At 50.5% G+C, this 22833-nt stretch overlaps 1 protein-coding gene across 2 annotated transcripts in view; it reads left to right on the top strand.

The window, feature by feature from the left end:
• Positions 1 to 22833, top strand: part of LOC111149264 (nuclear receptor binding SET domain protein 2) — a 93071-nt gene that overhangs the window by 63302 nt on the left and 6936 nt on the right. Inside the window, exons 10-18 of one of the 2 annotated variants that reach the window (XM_022506229.1) lie at positions 8115 to 8246; positions 8739 to 8862; positions 9825 to 10025; positions 11144 to 11323; positions 11916 to 12072; positions 12209 to 12414; positions 13732 to 13835; positions 15376 to 15645; positions 16583 to 16699. In XM_022506229.1, coding sequence (XP_022361937.1) covers positions 8115 to 8246; positions 8739 to 8862; positions 9825 to 10025; positions 11144 to 11323; positions 11916 to 12072; positions 12209 to 12414; positions 13732 to 13835; positions 15376 to 15645; positions 16583 to 16699 — 1491 coding nt within the window. Of the gene's footprint in view, positions 3387 to 8114; positions 8247 to 8738; positions 8863 to 9824; positions 10026 to 11143; positions 11324 to 11915; positions 12073 to 12208; positions 12415 to 13731; positions 13836 to 15375; positions 15646 to 16582; positions 16700 to 22833 lie in introns of those variants that run through there. The other variant, XM_022506230.1, reaches the window with a different exon arrangement.

Raw genomic sequence — 22833 nt, 5'->3', positions numbered from 1 at the left:
CTTTTATGGGAGCCCACATCAGCCAAGTTGGATTTGAACTCAGCTGCCCTGTACTGCACTTAAAATGATGTAATATTCCAGGATGTCTGCTCCAGGTGGTGTATCGTCGTACACACTAAGGGACATTCCTATCACAGTCATTTTATGGAAGATGTGTGATAATCTGTTTTTACTGGTATTACTAACACATACAATGAAGAAAACAGATAACAAATTTTAAGACCAAGGTAAGATACCTAATCAAGGCCATTTACCTGATCACATTCATCTCATAATAGAAACACACTCATATTGCAATGATCCATGTAGATTTCACGTTGACGGGACGCCCGTCACCGGGGGGCTGCCCTGGGCCTGCAAAAGGACTCCGCGCCGAAGGGGCTGGTCTTGCTAGAGGCCACACTTGTCTCCTAGTTCATGACTTGCCGAGTTTTTATTGAAAAATGCTGGCATCTGCACCTTCAGAAACAGAGAACAAGCAGCACACACTAAAAGGAGTTCTCGTCAGCTAATTCCCATTGCCAATGGAATGTACTCAGTACTGTACATATTAAACTAATTTCCAACATAAAAGGCAGGAGGAGTTTTGATTCTGTCTTTTTTTTACTAAGCAGTTTTACTATGACACTAGTTACAGCAAATTTTTAGGAAAAATATCATTTACAGTATCATTATGAGCCATTTAACTCCACTCTTTTGGTTCAGTGATTGGTGTCTTGGGGGCACCGCAGTCAGGTTATTTACAGTAACCACTTCATCAGTCGCTCTTGTAGGACATCAGCCATCCCATTAAATGTCTAAGTCTTGGGTGACCACCTGGTGTCCTACCCCTGGGTGCCCGCATGTTTGCATGGTGAGACGCAGGCCTCGCTTGCCCTTTAACTCGTGGAGGCAGAAGGAGTGCTGTTCACGTTACCATGTTAACAGCACCCGGTTCATTCCCAGCAGACTCTTCAGCTGTGTTCTACCCTTAATGAAAGTTTCTGACTACTACTTGTGTTCTAAACCGTTAAGTAATGTAACGCATGTTAAACACTTAGGGTGCCTGGCGCCTTGCAAGGACTCAGTGGTTCACTGTTGTGACAATAATGGTTATAACAATAAAAATAATAAAATCACCATCATTCCATTTTTATCCAAAAGTATAAATTTTGCTTTGGCATGAAAAGTGATCCTCTCGACTGCATTATGCACGTGGGGGTAAACTGAACATAGAAGTGGCAGACACTGGGTTGGTTTGAGAAGCACTTGAGGGTCTGGCCTGTGCCGAGGGCTAGTTGGGTGGCTCTTCTCGGAGCTGGTGGGATACATGGCCTGCGAGGTGGCCCAAGTCATGCTGTTCCTAAAAGACATTGAAAAAGCTCAGGAGTAAATGTAGGGTTCACAGAAAACTAATTAATACATTTAAAAATGTGAAAAAAGGTCATGTAAGTGGTCCAGTTCAAGAAACAATCACCCCAAGTAGAGACTTGCCTGAAAGGCTTTTGACAAGAATTCATTTGAAACTCTAGCATGATGAATTTTGAGTGGGCGGCCAGCCAGCTACCAACATGCGTTAGGCGCATTAGAAGTTAGCCAGAGAGCAGGTGCTTTCCTCCGTAGGAAGAACTGTCAAAATGGCTGTATGGTATATCCTCTATGTATAGTACATAGGAGGGCATGGGGTAGGGACAAGGATGGGGGAGTATGCAGTGTTTCTCAACTGGGGAAGGCATCCTTCCCTGCTGGGGGATATTATATTGGGAAGGTGGTGAGGTGCAGGTAGTGAGAGGGACAGTTCCACAGGCAGCAGAATTGTCCTACTCCAAATGCCAGCAGTGGTCTTGCTGGGGAATGCTGGTGGATGAGCAGAGCTCCCGAGAGGGCCCACCCATGGCTTCCTGAAGGTGAGTGGAAAGGGCTCCTGTTTGGAAAGAGCTTAGTGACAAGTAAGTTTTGTCTGCCAAGAGCACAAAAATTCATTATGCTACTAATTTAACATGAATTCCCTCATTTCCTAGGGAGGTCAGAATAATACTGATGCATTCTAGTCTTGTCCTTTGAACCGCCTATTGTAGAGGTGACTTTCGCTTAGACATAGAACCACTGTAGCGGTTCCATTTATGTGCTGCAAACCATCTGCCATACACCACATTTGTGTCTGGTGAGGGGAGATAGGTACAAGAAGGAACTCTCTAGTATAAAACATGAGGCATTCACAAGGGGGTGAAAACTTGTCCGAGTATATAACAGTCTACATTTCAACTGTTCTAAAACTGAAAATTCCCCACTGTGTTGGGGGCACATTAAGTGCACCTATTAGCAGTCGGGGTCCCGTGCTGTTTACCCACCTGCTGTGGGCTTCTGTGTCCCCTGTGGGGCCTTTCTTTGGAGTTGGTACAGAAGTTAAATGTCTGTCTCTGATGGTGTTGAATCTAGGTGTACTAGCATCAGTATTCTCTTTATACAATGTATCTGTTTTATCTCTGTCTCCCAACTGAAAATAACCCGTGTTTTTTAAGAGGTTGCTCCTAAAACCACCAAGAAATCGAGGCCAATTCTCATGGCACGGAAGCGCAGTTTCATGAACTAAGGCCATGGGTGTGTGCGGTGTGTGCGGAGGGGTCTCGTCTGTCTCACTTCCTCCAGGAAAGGTCATCCTGCTCCATTGGTGTTCTCTGTGAGGCTACCCCAGCTCTAGATGGGTCTGAGCCCAAGTGTTTCTCTGGAAGTTCATGCAGAAGCACAGAAAGGTTTAAAATGAGGTGTCTAGGTTTGAGGAGTGGTGATAAGGGTGGTGGCCATTTCAGGAGGTTTCTTTTGTTGGGGATGTTACCTGCTTGCTCGCACTAGAGAGGATGCAGGAGACTATGCGGAACCTGAACCGACTTAGCAGCAAGGTCAGTGTTCCGAGGGATCTCTTTGGCCAGAGTTGTGGGCAGAGTGGGGCCAGCATTTGCCCAGGGGCAGTGACTTGAATACCACCGAAGGTCAGTTTTAGTAGTGTCCCCAAAAAGGAATGAAAGTAAGATTGTAAATTAGCATCTTCTAGTTCCCAAAACCAAAAATGCACCCACGAATGGGTGTAAAATTAAAGTGATAAAGAAATGCCCTCAAAGAGGGTTCTTGGCCAAAGCCTGACGTGAGTGGATGTGGGGCCCTGCTGTGGCCAACTGCGAGCTGTGATTCTGTGCGTCGTTTCAGTAATAGTGTGAGCACACTTCTCTGAAGTCCTCCATTCACTTAGCCTGGCAGAAAGGGGAGGCTCGGCAAGGGCGTCCTTGGTAATTTAGTGGCCCCGTGTGGGGCCGAGCTGGCGAGGAGGCTGGGCTCCTGTCTGAAAGGGCAGACACCTGTACTTTGGCCAGTGGACTGGATTCCTTTCTCGCTTGATTTTTTTTTTTTTTTAAGGATTTATTTATTTATTTGACAGAGAGATCACAAGTAGTCAGAGAGGCAGGCAGAGAGAGAGAGGAGGAAGCAGGCTTTCCGCAGAGCAGAGCCCCATGTGGGACTCGATCCCAGGACTCTGAGATCATGACCTGAGTCAAAGGCAGAGGCTTAACCCACTGAGCCACCCAGGCGCACTCTTGCTTGATTTCTGACCTAATGTTTCTCCATCATGTCTAGCCCTTTAGATGATTAACTCATTTTGAAGGTGGTTCTGGTCCAGGTAGACCTGTGTGTGACCTGGCGAGGGCTCTTCATACTTGGTGCCAGGCTGTAGTTCTACAGGCTTTTTACAGTCCATACCGTCCTCTCCGGTTTCGAAAATCTCTAAACAGAGAGTGATTGCTGAAGCCTGCTGTTTATCTTGCAGAATATGAATCTGAGTGAGACTCTTTTGCTAAAAGAATTGAATCTGGTTAGAAAAGATTTCACAAAATGCTCCCCAATCTGTTACTGGCTTCTTATTGACTCTTAAAGGTTCTTTTTTCCTTTTTAAGAAATATACTGACTTCTATGCATTTTGGAATTTTTGGTCAGTGACCTCGATTTTGATCCCTTTAAGTACAGTTTTTGCTGTTTTACCTAGAATTAGAAATTACCACTAATCTACTTGCCGCTGATGGATGATCAGCCATCCTCAGCAGGTAGAAGGTGGTGTGTACTATACTCATCATTCTCCTTATACTGCCTGGGGGAGAGGCGTACTCCCTTCCAGACATTTTCACCAGCAAGGGCCAGTGTCCTACAATGTCAGTTTAAGAACCTGACAGGCCTCGTCGTCATGTTAGAGACCTCCATGACTAACATATTAAGTCGACTTTATAACTTTTTCTGGCCTACGTGTAGCTGTTGAGTTTTGGCATAAAACTCTTTGATATCGAGGTTAAAGTGTGCTAACCATTCAGGCATGTTATACCTTTAAGGAATGACTGAAGTGTAGGGGTGGGGTGGCCCAGCCCAGCGGGGGTGCAGGGTTGGGGTTTGCTCAGCTGTGAGGCAGGGGCTTCATTCCTGTTTTCACCTGGCCACAGGGAGGGCACAACTTGTCGCTTGGAGCAGGCCAGCCCAGGCCCCTCCCCAGCCCACTCTCTATGGGATGGCCACTGCTGAGGGACATAGCCGGGGCAAAGTTGGGTTGATAGGATATTTCAGAGACTCATTTTACCCATGATCAGGGCCAGCCTTGAATCTGGAGCAGCAGCCACATGGCCTGATGCTGCGGCTGTGGCCAGCCACTTGGCTCTCACGGGCACCTTCTGGGGCTATCGGACAACACAGAAGCACCCAGGTTAGATGGTGAAGCACAAAGACGGTGTGTGAGCTGGAGGTCTGTGTGTTCAATGACACAGACCTATCCCTAGAATTTAGGGGCAGCTAGGATGGTTGTAGTTGATGTCATCTAGAAGGGTCGCTCTAATAAACGTTATTCTGAACTGTAGTGTTTTAGGTGATGAATGACTGATTTAAAAAATTATTTTAATTCCACTCAATATTTCACTGTGATGTTAACTTGGAGGACCTGTCTGAGGTTAGTCTTGATTTTAAGCTCCTTAAATCTGTTGGGCACAGGATATTGATCATGTGTAAATCCAAAATACTGTGTGAAAGTGCTTATAGTTATTTCTTCCTTGACAAAAGCGTAACTTAAACATGAAAATAATGTTGGTTTATAGAAATATTTATTGTTCAAGGTCTGTAATTGTATTTCAAAAATGATGTGGTATTCAACTTGTGAAGGGATTTGTTTTGTCAAAAAATTTTTTTACAATCACTGTGTATACCGCTGTCCGAGGCTTAGGGCCCCTTTCCCATCACAGCAGAGAGGACTGGGATCCACATAAGTCACCCTAAATGGCTATATTGTTGCTAGAAGTTGGTTCAAATGTGTTCACTAGGTTACCTTATGTTCATTAATATCATCTTGAAAACTCCCTGTGATACATGTTAAGGAGACAGCAGTCCCTGCCCATAAAGTAATGTATTTGTAAGGCAAATAGGCAATTGGATACTATCACATATTAAGTGGGGAGTAGAGGAAGTATTTTCAGACTCAAGAAAACTTTGAAAAGTCAGGAACTAAGCTGCTTGGAGATCTGTGCTGCCAGCGTGGCTTTGGTGGATTCGGGAAGCGCCGGGAAAGTTCTTGACAGAGTCTGTGTCCGTTCAGTTACTCCGTTGTTCTTTTTCCAAATGCATCCTACTGGATATGGAATAGACCGTAGATGTCGTAGACTGAGAGTTGGGACTGTGTTGGGACCATTCGGGTGAATGTGTCGCTTTCACAAACGGCATCTCCGAGTAAGTACTGTCACCTGGTGCACGTGGAGCCTGCAGCTGGAGTGAGGCGCGCCGGTGTGGTGCCCTGCGCACTTTGCTCCTCTTGCGGGTGGTGTGCTGAGCGCAGAGCCGTTGGATCCCTCCGACTGTGTGCTAGTTGTCTGTCCGGTCGCTGGGAAGGGGTTGGGCGGGGCAAAAGTCGAGATCTGCCGCAACCTGTGTCATGGACTGTAATATTGTAAGGTCTGTATTCTGTATGTGTATCTTAGACCCCAAGCAGGAAACAAGCCTCATGTGTGTCTTTAACATTTATATTTCCATTCAAAATATGTATTCAGTGTTGATTTCCTCAAAACAGACTTTGTTAATTTAGGAAATATCTCCAAGTGGAAACGTGCTAACTTTTTCTGTAAATCTTAAATAAAAGGTGCTGTTCCTTTCTTTGACCCAGGACTGGTCTGTGTTTTCTGTCTTTCTCTCCATGCAGTTTTTCTTTTTTTTTTTTTTTTTTTTTTTTTTCCTTATTTTCTTTTAAAGCTTTCAATTTGTTCCAGCCACATTGAGGGAAGAACATGGGTTGGTGGGTAGGGAACCGGGGCTCTCTCCCCTGAGCCCATGTTGAAGGCTCTTTCTCTCAGTTCCTCCGTCAGACGGGTCAGCCTTGGCCTGCTCTTTGAGTGGGGCTGGGCCAGGAAGCATGGCTGCTCTTCCTGATGCCCCCAGCCCCACCCCAGTGCCCAGCGGCATCTTGCCTCAGAGCGCTCAGCACTCCTGTCCCCGCCCGTCTGTGACTCCGAATCTGAGGGACATGTTAATAAGAATTGGGGATTGAATGCAGTTTTTTTCCAAGTTACCTTCTTTCTGAATGTTAAATGTTAAAGAAGTAGGGGGTGAGCCGATAGGAGGGGCTCCCTCTGGCCAGCCTGGAGGGCACCTTGCTGTGCGAGGATCCCTGTAATTTAGTGTATGTTCACACCGCTATTTCCATCTTCCTGGAAAAGGTGAGGAAATGAAGGTTGAGAGCCTACTTTCTCCAAAGATTGTGTTGTTAAGGGATGTGTCAGGAGAGCAGCGAGGCCGGTGGGCTGATGCACCAGCTGGCCTGGCTGCAGATGCCGGTCAGAGCCAGCACGACCCGCACACATCTGCCCGTTCATACAGGCTCTAAGTCCGTGCTGACTGGGTGTTTTCCTTCTCCTGCTCCCCTCACATCAGGGAGCTAACTCTGGGCAATGTTCATTGATAAGACAACAGAACTGGGTGGATTGGCTGGTGGGGTTTGTTCTGTTTTCTTTTGTTTTAATGTGGCCCAGCTGTAGTTTCTAGCTTTGTGTTCACTGGCAAACAACAGGCCTATAATATGATTACTTGTTGTGATTATCAAGGTGTATAGGAAACGTAGTTTATACTTTTGTTGTGTTGAAAAATTCAGTTTTCAACATTCATTTACCTAACATCAAACAAACACTTAATGTGTTTTTAGGGTTTTTTTTTTTTTAATTTGAATATGGTATATGAGAAAATTTTCTTACTAAAGATTTATTGATTTCTATGTGGAGATTTATTATTGCTGCTCAAATGCAGGCAAAATGTGTGCCCTGAGGAGGGAGAGAGTTAGCCTGGGCTGGGTGATTTCTGATGATGAAGGAGATGGGTGAAACACAACCCGGGGGATGGTCCTTTGGTTTGCTCAAAGATTCCACATTTTTCTCCCTGGCCTTTCTCTTAAACTCACCTATTAACAGAGTTGGCAGGTTTTACCTTGCCTTTTCCCACTTGGAACCCTCTGGGGAGAATAGGCAATGAGGGGGCGGGTGCGAGAGCAGGACAGTCTGTTGTTAGTTACGCGTGTTCTGGAGCGCTGACCTTGGGTCAGCACTCTGGTGCCCTGATACGCTTCCAGAATGGCCTCCACCACAGTGGCAGTGAGACCACAAGATGATAGCACAAAGGCTTACACTTTGATGCTGCACTTTGGTCCTTTAAAACACTCATTAGGTCATAATCTGTTTCTCTTATTTCAATCTGGTTGGAACTTGAGAGGTTGGGTAAGAAAGGTCAAGATTCTCAGTTCCATAGCCCACCTTAGGTCACCCACTGGAGCACATTGGGTTTTCGTCAGAGTTCCTTCCTGTGGAACGCAGAGACAAGTGAAATTTTGTGCCTCTTCTACAGAAATTTAACTAAGTGTGGAGGAGGGTAAAGCCCATTTCTGAATTTCTATACAGTTCAGTGGCCAGGTTTTGCCATCACAAGCAACAGCTGACACTACATTTGCAACAAGTACCTGGCAGTTGGGGACGGGTGCCAAGAAGGCCTGTTTGTGAGGTGACGTGGGCGGGCCATGGGCTGCTGCCGCCGCCGCTCTCCGTGACTAGTGAACTGTCGTCCACCTCCTTCATCTCCAGGTCTCCGACGGCCCAGGAGACGAGCCCTTGGAGTCCCCGTACGAGAGCGCAGATGAAACTCAGACCGAAGTGTCCGTCTCATCCAAGAAGTCTGAGCGAGGAGTAACCGCCAAAAAGGAGTACGTGTGTCAGGTGAGGGGAAGGCGGTCTTTTGATTTGTCCCTTGACTTGGTCCCAGGCCACACCTTCACTCTTCCTTGAGCCCCACCCAGCATGACACTGACTTTGGTTTTGAAGGCACGTGGTTGCCCGCAGAGTCCCAGATTAAGTGCCCCTGGGAGTGTCCTGCATCTACACGCAGGCTCTGTGCTTCTGTCACTGAGTTAACAGCCGACCTGTGTAACAGACACACATCTGTATGTACGCGCTTTTTGAAATGTGTGAAGTTGGGGGTGTCACCGCCAGCACCTTGGCCAGGGCCTGGTCCATGTTCCGTGGTGACACAGGCCAGTTGCTCTGTGAGATGGAGGCTGTGGGGAAGCCCCTGGAGGAGTTTGGTTTATGGTGATGGAAATGTGTGGGAGTTTTCTTGATTCTCACGTCTGATTCTAAACCTCTTGAGTGTATCCTACAGGATCTGGGTGCCAGGCATGGCCTTACTGCTGTCCCCTTTCTGCCCCACAGCTGTGTGAGAAGACGGGCAGCCTTGTGCTCTGTGAAGGACCCTGCTGTGGAGCCTTCCACCTCGCCTGCCTTGGACTCTCCCGGAGGCCAGAAGGGAGGTTCACTTGCAGTGAATGTGCTTCAGGCAAGTTCTGTTGTAGCCTTTAAACTGTATTTCCCATGACAGGCAGTTCTGGGAGCGTCCCCTCCTGGCCGTGGAGTCTTCCTCCGAGGCTCTTGGGCACAGTGCATTGGGCCACCCCCCAGGTGCGTCCTGATGTGGGACCTGAGAGCCTGGTGGGGGACAGCTGTCTCCCTGCTGGTCTCTGTGCTGTCCCTGTCCTGCCCATGGGCTGGCCTAAACCTGATAGTCTGTGAGGTGGCTGGAGTGGGGTGCCATGGTACCAGAGGCCAGCGTTCCTCGTACAGGTAACCCGGTCAGTCACAGAACACGGGCTGCTTTAGAGACACAGCATGAACCTGAGCTTCAGTTTCAACAGAAAGAATAGCTCCAGGCTCTTGCCTGAGCGGCCATCGGGCCTCAGCAGCACAGTCTGGGGGCTGCTGGGAAAACGGGCCACTCTGATGTAGCCCCCTCTGTCTGTGGCCAGACTTGAGGGGTCCTGGCTCTCGTGGGAGCATGTCCCTGGTTAGGAAGACACCTAGACTCTCCAGAGAGTTCCTCCAAGGCTGTCAGATACAACAGTACCCCGCTTTTGGAGGCCTCTGCCAGCCTGTGAGTCTAAGTGATTCTTCACTATACTTGGTGAACTCTCAGAAGGGAGAGTAACAGCCTTTCTTCAGAGGAGTGCCTCCTTTCAAGCTTCTGGCTAATTCAAGTGGGAGTCCCTACCTAGGCTCCCTCCTCCTCACACTTTCTTGTCCTCCAGGGGAAGCTGGAGCCCAGTTCACAGCAAGGTAACCCTTGATGGCTGGACTTTTTTGAAGCATGCTTGGACTAGTCAGCAAGGTCAGAAAGAGAGCCAGAGGCCTTGGCAGCATGGGCTGCCGCTGACAGAGCTGCTGGAGTTGAGTGGCTTAGGAACGACTATTTAATTCTTGTTCTTTGCATCTCTTTCTCTGCCCCTTTCTTTAACCGTTTGTTAGGGATTCACTCATGTTTTGTGTGTAAGGAGAGCAAGACAGATGTGAAGCGCTGTGTCGTATCGCAGTGTGGGAAGTTTTACCATGAAGCTTGTGTAAAGAAGTACCCTTTAACCGTGTTTGAGAGCCGAGGCTTCCGCTGCCCCCTGCACAGCTGTGTGAGCTGCCACGCTTCTAACCCTTCCAACCCGAGACCGTCAAAAGGTACAGGTGCACCCCACAGTGTGGGGGTGGGCTCAGGGTGCTCACGGGGGGTGAGGGGTGGGCCTGGTGGCTGGTGCAGTTGTCTTTCTGTCTCTGCCTTGCCCTGCATTTTCCCTTCTTCTTGCCCTAAATGTTATCTTAAAGATTCTTAATTTTAGGAGGGAGAGACCTTTTTCAACCATTTTGATAGACTGTATTTGTTCTGGTTTTAGTGCTCTTTCATATGTAAGAAAATTATTTAATTTTTTTAAAGATTGTATTTACTTATTTGAGAGAGAGCACGAACGGGGGAGGGGCAGAGGGAGAAACAGACTCCCCCAGCTGAGCTGGGAGCCTGATGCGGGACTCCGTCCCAGGACCCTGGGATCACGACCTGAGCCGAACGCAGATGCTTCACCAACTGAGCCCCCCAGACATCCCTAAGAAAAAATTTTAATATCAAGTTGTGTCTGCTTCATTTCATTAGAGTGTAGGTTTGAGGGCGGCAGCTTACCTATACTTCCTGACCCCCTGGGTCTTGGGCAAGGCTGACTTGGCCCTTGAGGGACGTTTGGGGGTATCTGGGGCATCTGGTGGGCAGAAGCCAGATGCTGCTGTACTTGCCACAGCGCACAAGGTAGCTGCCTATGGACCCATGTGCCAGCAGCGCCCAGCTTCATGAATCCTTAGTTAAGACCTGATTTCAGAATATGGCCTTTTAAGTGCTTGGCGTTTCCTTAAACATCATTTCAATGCATCTTTGCCTTGAAGAAATGTGTTTTCATGACACGTATTAGATATTCTTCCCATCCTGGTTATTTTATTTTTTTAATTATCTTTTTTGAGCGAGAGCACGTGTGAGCACACAAACAGGGGGAGTGGCAGAGGCAGAGGGAGAAGCAGGCTCCCCGCTGAGCAGGGAACCCGATGCAGGGCTCGATCCCAGGACCCCGGGATCATGACCTAAGCCCAAGGCAGACGCTTCACCGACTGAGCCCCCCAGGCACGCCATCCGAGTTATTTTTTTTGTTAAATATTTCAAGTTTATTTCAGCATTAATTTTGTTAACCTTTCGGGGCGTGGTCATTTCGAGGGGCTCTGTTTACGGCTACGTCTTCAGTGCATGTGTCTGCCTTCAGGGAAAATGATGCGGTGTGTGCGCTGCCCAGTCGCCTATCACGGAGGGGACGCTTGCCTGGCAGCTGGCTGCTCGGTGATCGCTTCCAACAGCATCATCTGCACGGGCCACTTCACGGCTCGCAAGGGGAAGAGGCATCACGCTCATGTCAACGTGAGCTGGTGTTTTGTGTGCTCCAAAGGTGAGGGCCATGCTGCCAGTGGCTGGCAGCCTTGCTCTGTGGGCTCAGCGTGGAGGCCAAAGGTGCTTCTTCGGGCTGGCTGCTCAGCACACGGCTCCTGCAGCCAATCCTGGGGGACTGCGTGTGGAGGGGGGCTTCAGCGCTCCTCCACCTCTGGGGGTTACCATTTGTGACATCTCTGTCATATGCACTCATACACTGTGGTGTTTCTGGATTAACTGTGACCAGTGCACAGACTGAGGGGACATTATTCGTGGTGGTAATAAAATGTGCTTTTAAAAAAAAGATTTACTGGAAAGAGAGTGCATGCATGTATGTGTGGGGGGAGGGGCGGGGGGCTGGGGAATCTCAAGCAGACCCCCTCCCAACCCGAGCAGGGAGCCTGACCTGGGGCTTGACCCCAGGACCCTGGGATCCCGAGTTGAGCCGAAATCCAGAGTCAGAGACTTAACCTACTGAGCCAGCCAGGCACCCCTCAAATGTGATTTTGAGTTTGTAGCCAGCCAGCTGCCATGACGCTGCTCTTAGCAGGAGGCGTGGAGCTGCCGTGGATGGGTGGGGGCGGTCTGAGCCAGCTCTCTCTGCCTTGCAGGGGGAAGCCTCCTGTGTTGTGAGTCCTGCCCGGCTGCCTTCCACCCCGACTGCCTGAACATCGACATGCCTGATGGCAGCTGGTTCTGCAACGACTGCCGGGCCGGGAAGAAGCTGCATTTCCAGGACATCATCTGGGTGAAGCTCGGCAACTACAGGTGCGAGAAGTAGAGCCCCGTGCTTGCCCGCCTCCTCGTTCACCTGTGTTCTTTTCACTTTGCAGGACTGAAAGCACTGAATGATTGTCACTCTGTCTGAAGAGTCTGTGAATCCTCTTTTTAATATTTATAATAGATGGTGGCCGGCAGAAGTTTGCCATCCCAAAAATGTCCCCCCAAATATTCAGAAACTGAAGCACGAGATTGGAGAATTCCCTGTGTTTTTCTTTGGGTCTAAAGATTATTACTGGACGCATCAGGCGCGAGTGTTCCCGTACATGGAGGGGGACCGGGGCAGCCGCTACCAGGGGGTCAGAGGGATCGGAAGAGTCTTCAAAAACGGTACGGACATTTCCAGATGCAGTGAAACCACACTCTGGGGTACCTTTTGCTAATCCTGATTTCTGCTCTTGGAAAGTTTGGTTTCTATAGAAAACACTGGGCTAAGCATTCTAGCTGTACTTTAAGTTAGAAAAGAGTAGGTTTGCAGACTGATTTGTCGAGGCAAAGGTAAAATATGCTGCTCAGTAAATTTATTATTACATTGCTTAGTGATTAATTTTACTAAAATACGTTGGAGCTACTATTAAGAAGTTAGTTTTAGTAATGATTTACAGAGATTTCTTATAGCTTGCCTTTGCATAAGATGGAAATGTGGAGGACACTTGGCTGCCATCTAGACCGGGTGCCCCTGAAGGGCCAGGTGTGGGCAGGTGGACAGGTGCCCGCCCTCTGATTCCATAGCCAAAGTGGGGGACAGGGACAAGAGCAGAGTGTCATTCAGGTGACAGACGGGATGGGAATGAGACCACTTGACTGGAGCGAGTGAGACAGAAGACAGACTCAGCTTGCACGCATGTCTGGTCCAGGGAAAGCAGGCCTGTCCTGGCCGATCACACGTGGGAGGCTCAGTGGGCTGCCCTGGCAACGGGGGCCATCTCCTCGCCTGCAGATTCTCACACGCCATGGGCACATAGAGGTCTGCTGACAAACGGGGGACAGGGGGAGGCATGGCAAGTGTATCCATAGTCGCCATGAAACGAGAGATGTTGAAATTGAGAAGCAGATCAATGTGGCCAGTGTTAGAGGCAGCTGGCGAGTGGTGAAGTCAGGGTCTCACCATCTCCTGACTTGATGCTGGGGTCCTGCGGGTTGGGGTGGCCGCAGCACACACGGCGATCTCCAGGCAGACCTCAGTGGTTCGTTTCCTCTGTGCTCCCTGAGCCTGGCACTCACTCCTCTGAGCATGTGTGCTCCTTGAGAGGAGCAACATTCCGTTTTCATTTTCTGTCTTCGGACAGTGAGTTTCCAGGATTGATGTCTTGGTGCATCAGATCCCAGTGGAGGGTGGGGAACTGGAGCAGCCCGGAGAAGCCTGCCCTAGAGCCTGCCTTGTGGCCAGGTGGCACAAAATAGTACCACCCAGGGCTCTTGGGCCGGACATGCTCTGAACGCCCTTTACCCGATGGCATCTGCAGCTTTGGCAGTGCCAGCCCCAAGCAGTCTGCCATAGCCCACAGTCCTGTGCATGCTGGACACTGCGCCTGGCAGGGTGGTGGGGGCCCACAGTCAGCCATTGGGATGCAGAGCTGGAAGGGTAAAGGGATGAACTGACTCACGAAATCTCTCACTCATACTCGCGTCTCATTGGCTCTTCAGCACTGCAGGAAGCTGAAGCTCGTTTTCGTGAAATCAAACTTCAGAGGGAAGCCAGAGAGACGCAGGAGAATGAGCGCAAGCCCCCGCCGTACAAGCACATCAAGGTAACGTGCAGATGGCTCAGGTGTCACTAAGGGGCCTTCGGGTGCCTGTCAGGTGTCAGTCTCGGTCCTCTGGCTGTGGTGGCTAAGGGGGTCACCTCGGGCAGGCATCTGTGGCCCTGGCCTGGATGGCTGCCAGAGGAGTCACAGGCAGGAGCAGATGCTGTCATTGCTGAGTGTGTGTCCTTTCATGGGAGGGTGACTGGGTGCAGGGTTGCGGGGACTGGGGTCTTTGCGTGGGAAGTTTCACTTTTGCCTTTGTATGAGTCTCACTCTGATAGCCAGCAAGGGCCAGGCTGCCTGGAGCAGGAGGGGCTGAGGGCAGGTCGACCTCTGGGAGCATGCCATCACCAGGTGTTGGGGACAAGCTCAGATGAGAGATGGTCAGCCCAGGCCAGTGCTCAGCTGAGATGGGGCTCAGTCACCTGGAGCCCTGGAGACAACATGACCTTCTGATCTCAGAGGGTATGGACATCAAGGAAGGATGGTGGGGGTGCTTCTGAAGGTGGTCCCTGTGTTGAGTTCAGGGAGCCTGGGCTCTGGAAGAGATCAGGGTGCTCCTCCTCAGTGCTTGGCGAGCCAGTGCCACTGTACCCTGCCACCCTCCTGCAGCGTGTGTGCTGGCTGCCTGCTGGCTGCCCAGGGCCCACAGTCCCTATGCGTGGAAAGGAAGCATTCTCTGTAGTGATCTGTGCTTAGTATTTTCTCTGGCAAATTCGTAGAAACAGAGCTACTGGGTCAGAGAGCTTGGGACTTTTAGATACTGTTTTTAAATTTAAGATTATTTATTTATTTGAGAGAGGGCAAGACAGAGTGTACTCGCATGTGTAAGCAGGGGATTGGAGAGAGGGAGGAGACTCTCGCACAGAGCCCAATGTGGGGCTTGGTCCCACAGTCCCCAAGACTGTGACCTGAGCCATTATCCAGAGTCAGAGGCTCGAGCACCAAAGCTGCCACGGCACCCTGTGGGACTTTTAGGTTCTGAGGTGTGTTTCCAGCTTGCTCCTTGGTGTTGTGCCATTGTCACCCCACAGCAGCGAGGGGTCTACTACGTTTCCCCTGGAACTGTTAGCTTCTGCTTTAGATTGTCTTCACTTCTCTCTGTGGTTTTTGTTGGGTTGTTCTTGTCCCATCACGACAAGCTGCGAGTTCATGAAGCCAGAGACGGTGTCCTCGTGCTCAGTCCCCAGCCTGCAGGTCCTCGGGTTCAGGCTGCTGGAAGGCCCGGTGCCCTGCTTGTCCTTCCTCCTGGCAGCCCGGCTACAGAAGTGTCTGCTCTCTCTGACAGAGGAGGAATGTGGAATTGTGGGGGTGGGAGGACAGCTGCATCCAGCCCACCTCCTAGAGGTCCCACATCAGAGGTTGGCCTGTGCTGCAAGCTGCACCTGTGGGAGACGGGATGTGACCCCTGCCATCCCTGCTGGGCCTTGGAAGCTCAGACCTTTGGGAGGCTGGGCAGGTGGGGACAGGAGTAGGCCGGGGCATCAGATGCTTGTTCTCTTTCACATATCAGCTCATAAGATGCCAATTTTCTCCCCTGCAGGTGAATAAGCCTTATGGGAAAGTCCAGATCTATACGGCTGATATTTCTGAAATCCCGAAGTGCAACTGTAAGCCCACAGATGAGAATCCCTGTGGCTTTGACTCCGAGTGTTTGAACAGGATGCTGATGTTCGAGTGCCACCCGCAGGTGTGTCCTGCAGGCGAGTACTGCCAGAACCAGTGTTTCACCAAGCGCCAGTATCCCGAGACCAAGATCATCAAAACAGACGGCAAAGGGTGGGGCCTGGTCGCCAAGCGGGACATTAGAAAGGTGAGTGTCATGTCCCTTTCCCTTGCCTTGAAGAAATTCGGGTTCATTTGGTGGCTTAAACTTGGATTTGCTTATTGTGTTTTTGTACTCATGAAGGAATATTTTTAAAAAGGTTTTGAGTTACTATAATTCAGTATTGTAAAATGTTACATGAAAGCTGCCTATCCCAAGTAAAAGTCCTGAATCCCCTTACAGCATCTCCTGTTGGCATTTTGGTGGGTGCTTTAGGATATGAAAGATTGGGAAGGAGCCCTTCGCTGGATAAGTGGACAGGACACTCAAGGTCACTGAGTGAATGGGTGGGAGGAGGCTGTGCTGTCTGGGGCAGTGCAGGGCCAGGCCGTCAGTGCCAGAGGCCACGTACAGTCCGCCTGCCTCTGTCCTCAGACCGCGTGACCAGGTGCGTGCATTAGGTAGGGGACAACTGAAGTTGCTTGTTATGCTTCTGTCTAGCTGAGCCAGGCTGTGGCCTGGGGGCAGCAGCCTCAGGCCCGAGGTCTGGTCTCAGCCTGATCCTGAGCAAAAAAGCCTGCTTTGAAACATGCAGAATCCCTGCGGTCTTGTTCTCCTGCCTGCCATGGTAGCCATTTCTTCGACTCCTGTTGTGTGGATTCTGCCGGGGAAGAGGAGGAACTGCAGCTTGAAGTTCTGTGGAAGCTCGGGGTCCCACTCTAGTGTCCCCAGAGGCAGGTCACTGCAAGAAGCGAAAGTTAGGGTGTTGCTGCTTTGGGAGGGGTACTTGGATGAATTCTTTTTTGACCGCCTGTATACAACATGTATGAAGTCACTTGCGTTGGCTCAGGTTACCTGGGACTTTGAGAGGGCCTGCCCCTGACGGAGCGAGGGCGCGTGTTGCTTCGGTGGTGGGCTCCTGCTCTCTGGAACTGAGATCTGGCTCATCTGTTCTTCATCATCATCACGCTCTTCTGGTTTCCAGGGAGAATTTGTGAACGAGTATGTTGGTGAGCTGATTGACGAGGAGGAATGCATGGCAAGAATCAAATACGCCCACGAGAACGACATCACCCACTTCTACATGCTCACCATAGACAAGGTAGTGCTGCCCGGACCTTCACAGCTTGCGTTGAAGTGTGCTGAACACAGTTCCCGGCACTGGCGCCTCTCATGGCCGACCTTGTCTTGTGGTGACAATATCATTTTGTCCATGTGTTGCTTTTGTCCAGTGTGTGCATATTTTCTCCTGAAGCGCACAGTGTCTTCTGGCAGCCTGAAGGCCGGAGCTGGCTGTCTGCGTGAGTGCGCCCTGGGAGCCTCGTGTGCCCCACGGGTACATGAAGAGTGCTGAACAGTCAGCGGAGTGTCAGTGGACAGAGGAGAAAAGCCCAGATTAGGATAGTTACTATGTTCTCAGTTGCATGGTGCGGCTTCCTGGTTGTTGGTTGCCTGCCTAAAGCCCAGATGTGCAAAAATAGTCTGGAACACACGTGTGCTAGAGGGAGGATGGGTGAGATGGCTTTTTCCTGAGTGGGGGTGAGTGAGACAAAGTGCAGGTTGGCAGCTGGCACCCGATGGGGACAGGCCCTTTCCAGGGTAGTGACTCAGCAGGCTGGTCTGACCCTGGGGCATTCTGCTTGGTGCCTGAAAGTTGGTTGAGGGGAAGGCAGACACAATGCATTTTTCTGCTGCTGCTTGTCCTTAATCTCACAATCTAGCAGGAAGTCGTGGCTATTTTTTAAGAATACTTGAAAACAAGGTAGAAAATGATCACACACCAAATGGTTTGAATAACTCATGGAAGGAAAAAAAAACAATATGATGAGGTCTGGAGAGCAGCCTGTTGTAATTTGGGTGGCCCCAGAGACCTCACAGGGTTGGCCCCAGGGAGGCTGTGGCCCCAGGAGCACTGCGTTCTGGTCATTCGCTGCAACTTGCCCAGTCATGGGGCCAAGACCCTGCAATAAGGAATGTGCATGCTGCCGAGACCCTAAATCTTGGGGCTGGGGCACCGGACAGGCTGTCGTGGAGAAGGGGAAACCCTGCTGTGGACACGCTGTTGCTCCTGATGTCACGTTTCTCAGGCTGGTGGTGAGGCCTGGACAGGCTCCTTGTGAGAAAATTGCGCTGATGTGTTTCGGTTTCAAGCGTCTGAGGTTGGTAACTCGCAGAGGGAAGGAGTGTGAGTGCACATGTACGTCAGTGTAAGCACACACAAATCTGTGTAACAGATGACAGAGCAAACGTGGGGAAAGATCTGTAGTCGGTGTGTCTAAGTGAAGGGTATCCTTGTGGTCACTGTGGTAGTACTCCATTTTTTTCCCTGTAGGTTTGAAATTTCTTAAAAGAATTGTTAGAAAGATGAGGGCCCTGGACTAGAGGGGAGGCCGCTTTTCCTCTCTTGGGCCTGTCAGGAGCCCCGCATTTCTATCCACGAGGCTTCTCTAGAAGGCAGGTCTACAGACCCCAGAGGCTGGCAAACAGGAGGTCAGTAGATGAACAGAAAACCAAGAATAACCAGCCGTTGATGAAGGAAGACCATCTGTCCAGCCCCCTTGATGCTCTCCCACTTGTGCAGGACGGCAGGTCAGGGGCAGAGTTTGGCCCTGCCAGAGCCGGATCCATGGAGGCAAGGGTCCACACATGCAGCATCCTGGGGGCTACGAGACATGGAACAGGCAGTGGCTCAAATTTGAACCCTTGTCTGGAGACCACTGCCAGAGCCTGCAGCTGGAGCCAAGGTGCCTGTGTGGACCTCGCAGAGGGTTTAGTCCCAGGGGAGGGGGGCCCACAGTTGCTTCCCCCTGCTGTCTCCTGCCCTTTGGGAGTGGCTAGGGAGGTCATTTTATTAGAAACTCAACCCCTAGGCCTGTGTCTTACCATGTTTTGGAGTCTAAATTTAAACTACTTGTGTGTTGTAAGAAATGCCAAGTTGACCATGTAACACACAATTGGTCTCTGAAATGATAATTCACTGAGGTTGCCTGACTGGAGCAAAGGTAAAACCTGTGACACACGAGAGACACTTAAACCATTCATACCTCGTGTCCTTGCTATAAAAATAACACAGACAAGCCATACCTAAGTGTTTGCAGAGCACAGTGGAGTAAGGTCTCCCTAAGCAGACCTTCAGAAAGTCTTAGCTTTGGGTGAGAACTGGAAGGAGTAGGATTTCCATCTGAAAGAAAATACAAAGGAAGTGTTAGGAGTGTTGGAAGCCATTGAAGGAGGTGTGGGCATCATGAGAGAACAGCAGGACGCAGACGTGAACATAGACACAAGCCGTGGGAATGAAGCCAGGAGGTGGCTGGAGCACCAGAGAGGCTGTGGACCCCAGCGCAGGAGGATGAAAGGTGAAAGCTTTGTCAGAGTGGCCAGGAAATGTGGAAAATAGCAATGTTCAGTGGATGCTCCAGAAGCAGAGACGGGAGTGGGGGGATGGTCACACGAGAAAAGGATTTTCTGGAAGCTGATGGAACTGACCAAATTTCGAACAGAATGAATAAAAATAAATCTATGCCTGATAAGTTAGTTAAAACAAAAACAAAAACCCAAACCTGTAGGGTAGCAAGGATGGTAAAGATAGAAAGCCCCAGAGGGAAGGAGAGCACGTTCCACGGGGCAGCCATCCCAGTGGTGCCTGGGGGGCTCATCACTTGAGCGTCTGACTCTGGATTTTGGCCCAGGTCATGATCTCAGGGTCAGGGTCATGAGCCCGGTGTTGGGTTCCACGCTGGGCATGGAGCCTGCCTGAGAGTCTCTCCCTCTCCCTTCACCCTTCCCTCTGCTCCCACATGCACCTGCTTGCTCTCTTTAAAAAAAAAATGGAGTCGTCCCAAATGTGACAGCAGCCAGAAGACACTTCATAGTATCAGGGGCAGTAACCCTTGATCCTCAGTTGGCCCCACTGACAAAGCTGGGAGCAGTCAGCTTGCCAATGCCATACTTCGGAAAGAAGAAAACTGAACTTCATAACCTTGTACTTTGGTGAATAAGTATACATGTTAAAAGTACACAGGAAGTTACTAAATGAATACAAACAAAGTGTGACTTCCATGTCATTGATGAGTAGAAAAGTAGGTGGAGGGAAGGGGAAAAAGAAGAGCGTAATTAGCACAGATGAGACAAAAATACATGTATGGCGATGATAGTAATAAATGTAAATGGCTTAATTTATAAGAGTAAGATTTAAATTGCTAAAATACAGGAGTCAATTTGAAGCTCTGTGACTTGTATAATAAAATGAACCAGGGGCACCTGGGTGGCTCAGTGGGTTAAGCCTCTGCCTTCAGCCCAGGTCATGATCTCAGGGTCCAGGGATCGAGCCCCGCACTGGGCTTTCTGCTCAGCGGGGAGCCTGCTTCCCCCTCCTCTCTCTGCCTGCTGCTCTGCCTACTTGTGATCGCTCTCTCTCTTTCAAATAAATAAATAAAATCTTAAAAAAAAAAAAAAAAATGAACCGGAGAGGCACCTGGCTGGCTCAGTTGGAAGAACATGAGGCTCTTAATCTCTGGGTTGTGAGTTCAAGCCCCATGTTGGGGGGTAGAGATTACTTCAAGTATTTCTTTTAAAAGGGGCACCTGGGTGGCTCAGTCGGTTGAGCGTTCAACTCTTGATTTTGGCTCAGGTCGTGACTTCACAGTCATGAGATGGAGCCCTGTGTCGGGCTTCGTGCACAGTTGGGAGTCTGCTGGAGCTTCCCTCTCTTCCTCTGCCCCTCCCACTGTGTACTCGTTCTCTCTAAAATAAGTAAAAATGTAAAGTAAAAGAAAAGATCCAGAAAAGTCGTAAGAGTACTAGGAAAGAAAAAACTAGGCAGTCGCTAGCCCAGAGAGAGAGAAGGCTGCTCTTGGTACACTTCTGTCAGATAAGGTAGACTCTGGAGAGAGCGTCGTGGATAGAGCAGCTGCATGGGCCATGCATGGTGATGAAGGACAGCTCCTTAGGCCTCTTCTGCTGTGGCAGGGGAGGGGGCCTCTTGACTGGGCACGGTTGTAGGGGTGCAGGAGGGCCCAGGGAGGTGGCAGTGGGGGCGGGCTTGGAGAGATCATAAAAGCAATTCAATGAAAAAAATGTATGAGAGAGAAGGAGATCCACAGTACAGCAACATTATAAGAATCATAAAAGAGCACACATAGGGTTCTGAGAGGACACGGTGGCTGCTCACTCCCAAGGCAACAACAGAAAGTATATGCGGAGAACATCTTGAGCAGAACTGAGGACAGACAGACCCGCCAGCCCAGCAGTGCCTTTGTGAGCAGTGCCTGAGCGGAAGACACCCAGGAACTGGCCCTCAGGAGGACACTGCCGAGGAGGAGCTCCAGGTGGCTCGCCAAGGTGTGGGGAAGCTCTAGTCAAGGGACGGTGTGAGGACAAGGAGCCAAGGGTGCCTAGAATGTCATTCCTGATGGGAACAAAGACCGGACAAGCAAGGGCGGCCAAGGTCATGAACTCTGATGGCCTGGGGTTCGAGCTGATGACTCAGGTGATGGCAGTTGAAGCTTATCTAAGAATGAAGGTGGGCGAGCGGTAAGGTGATGGCACTGAAGCTGGAAGAAGAGGGGAGGGACCAGCTCTGTGCCCGCTGGCCATAGTGGTGGCCCCGTGGATGCCACAGGAACGGAGTAGATGAAGGGTGCCACACATGGATATAAATGCCAGGGTGTTTATAAAGCGTGGCCAGAAAAACAAAGTTCTCAACATGAGAGTTAAAATTAAAACCCCATTACTTCATGGTGAAAGCCTGAAAACCTCTGTAAACAGAGCCATTGATGGGTTAGAATTGTGCCCCGGCGTATCATTCCAAGCAAAGCTAAGCCCTCTGCTTTTCGTAAGGAACGAGGAGACTCTGAAAAGTTGAACATAAAACTGTGGGCAGAGGTGCCAGGTGAGGGCACCCTCAGACAAGGGACGACTCCGGCCCGCCGCATCCTGGGGTGAAGGCCCATCCTTGGGGGAAGGCCTCTGAGCGCATCTGGGACGCCCAGCTGCAGCTTTCCTGCAGCCACGATATGGGAGGCTGGCAGAGACTGGGGAAGCTGGCCGGCTGTGTGTCTGTCTCCTGGGTTGAGAGAGAGGGCTCTGGGCAGATAGATAAGCTCTGCCTCAAAGGAGCAGCAAGCACAGCACGGGTAATGAGGGAGTGCAAGTCAAAGCAGAGCTTCAGAGTTGAGCAAACAGCAGAGCTCATGAGTCACTTTTTACAAACACATGGGTGGTGGCCCGTACTTTTCAAAAACCCCCCTCCCACACAAAGCTAGATTCCCCAACCTAGCAGAGCAGGCCTGCGTGCGACCATGATGGGGCCCATGGGACCGCACACCAGGTGCGGCGCACCCACCGGGCGCCCTATGGGCCCAGCCCAGGACTGACGAGAGGAAGACACGCCTCTGGTAAGTTGCTCAATGGGTGCCAAGGAACTGAGAAAATGTTGACCTGCTCCTGACGACAGCTCAGGAGACAAAGAAGGCCTCTTCCTCTTGCTTGATGAAGACCTGAGTGAGGCTCAGGAGAGAGACCAGACGCTTGCTGCCGTTGCGGTTCCCAGAGCGGGTGCTGGGATGCTATGCACATTGGTGTCTGGTCCCCCTCCACCCCACACCCACAAATACTGGGAATGCACATATTCACAGTTTTAAAATCAACCTCAGAAACCCTGAGTGCCTAAAACAAAAGATTAACAAAAGAGCTGTATAAAACTGGGGAAGTTCTCAGAGAAGGTTCTATGAAGTTAAAAATCAAGTGTTGTCCTAGGAGAAAGACTATGACATGTGGTTACCAACGGTCTGGTATGCAGGGTACATAGGCACAGAGAACAGAGCGAAGACATGGTGGGCCGTCCCTGGGTACCCACACACACCTAGGACGTGCCCTCAGCTGGTGCTGAAGTGCCCACGGGATCCCCTGGGTCCTGTTGCTCTGGGGAGGACCTTGGGGACAGGGCTGCCCCACTGCTGGCTGGCATCGCAGACTGTGTTCTGGAAAGGGTTTGGGGGATCGCCAGTACAGGTTGTGAGAGTGTAGTTGCCAGTGTCATCCTGGGGGGCTGTGGTGGGTAATGGGACGCAGCAGTGAGCTAGGGCCCTTATGCGGTGGGAAAGAGCAAGCCGCACAGCAAGCCCACGTGGCATGGGTGTAGCTGAGGCGGGAGGTGTCGGAGCCAGCCTGGCCTGGACAAGGGGGACAAGCGTCACTGGGCAGGGGGACCTAGCACAGGGCTCCTGGGCCTACGGA

Source organism: Enhydra lutris, unplaced genomic scaffold (assembly GCF_002288905.1).
Source record: "Enhydra lutris kenyoni isolate GAN:26980312 unplaced genomic scaffold, ASM228890v2 scaffoldscaffold21, whole genome shotgun sequence".
NCBI lineage: Eukaryota > Metazoa > Chordata > Mammalia > Carnivora > Mustelidae > Enhydra > Enhydra lutris.
The sequence above is the reverse complement of the archived record's forward strand: the minus strand, read 5'-3'. Positions and strand labels throughout refer to the sequence as shown.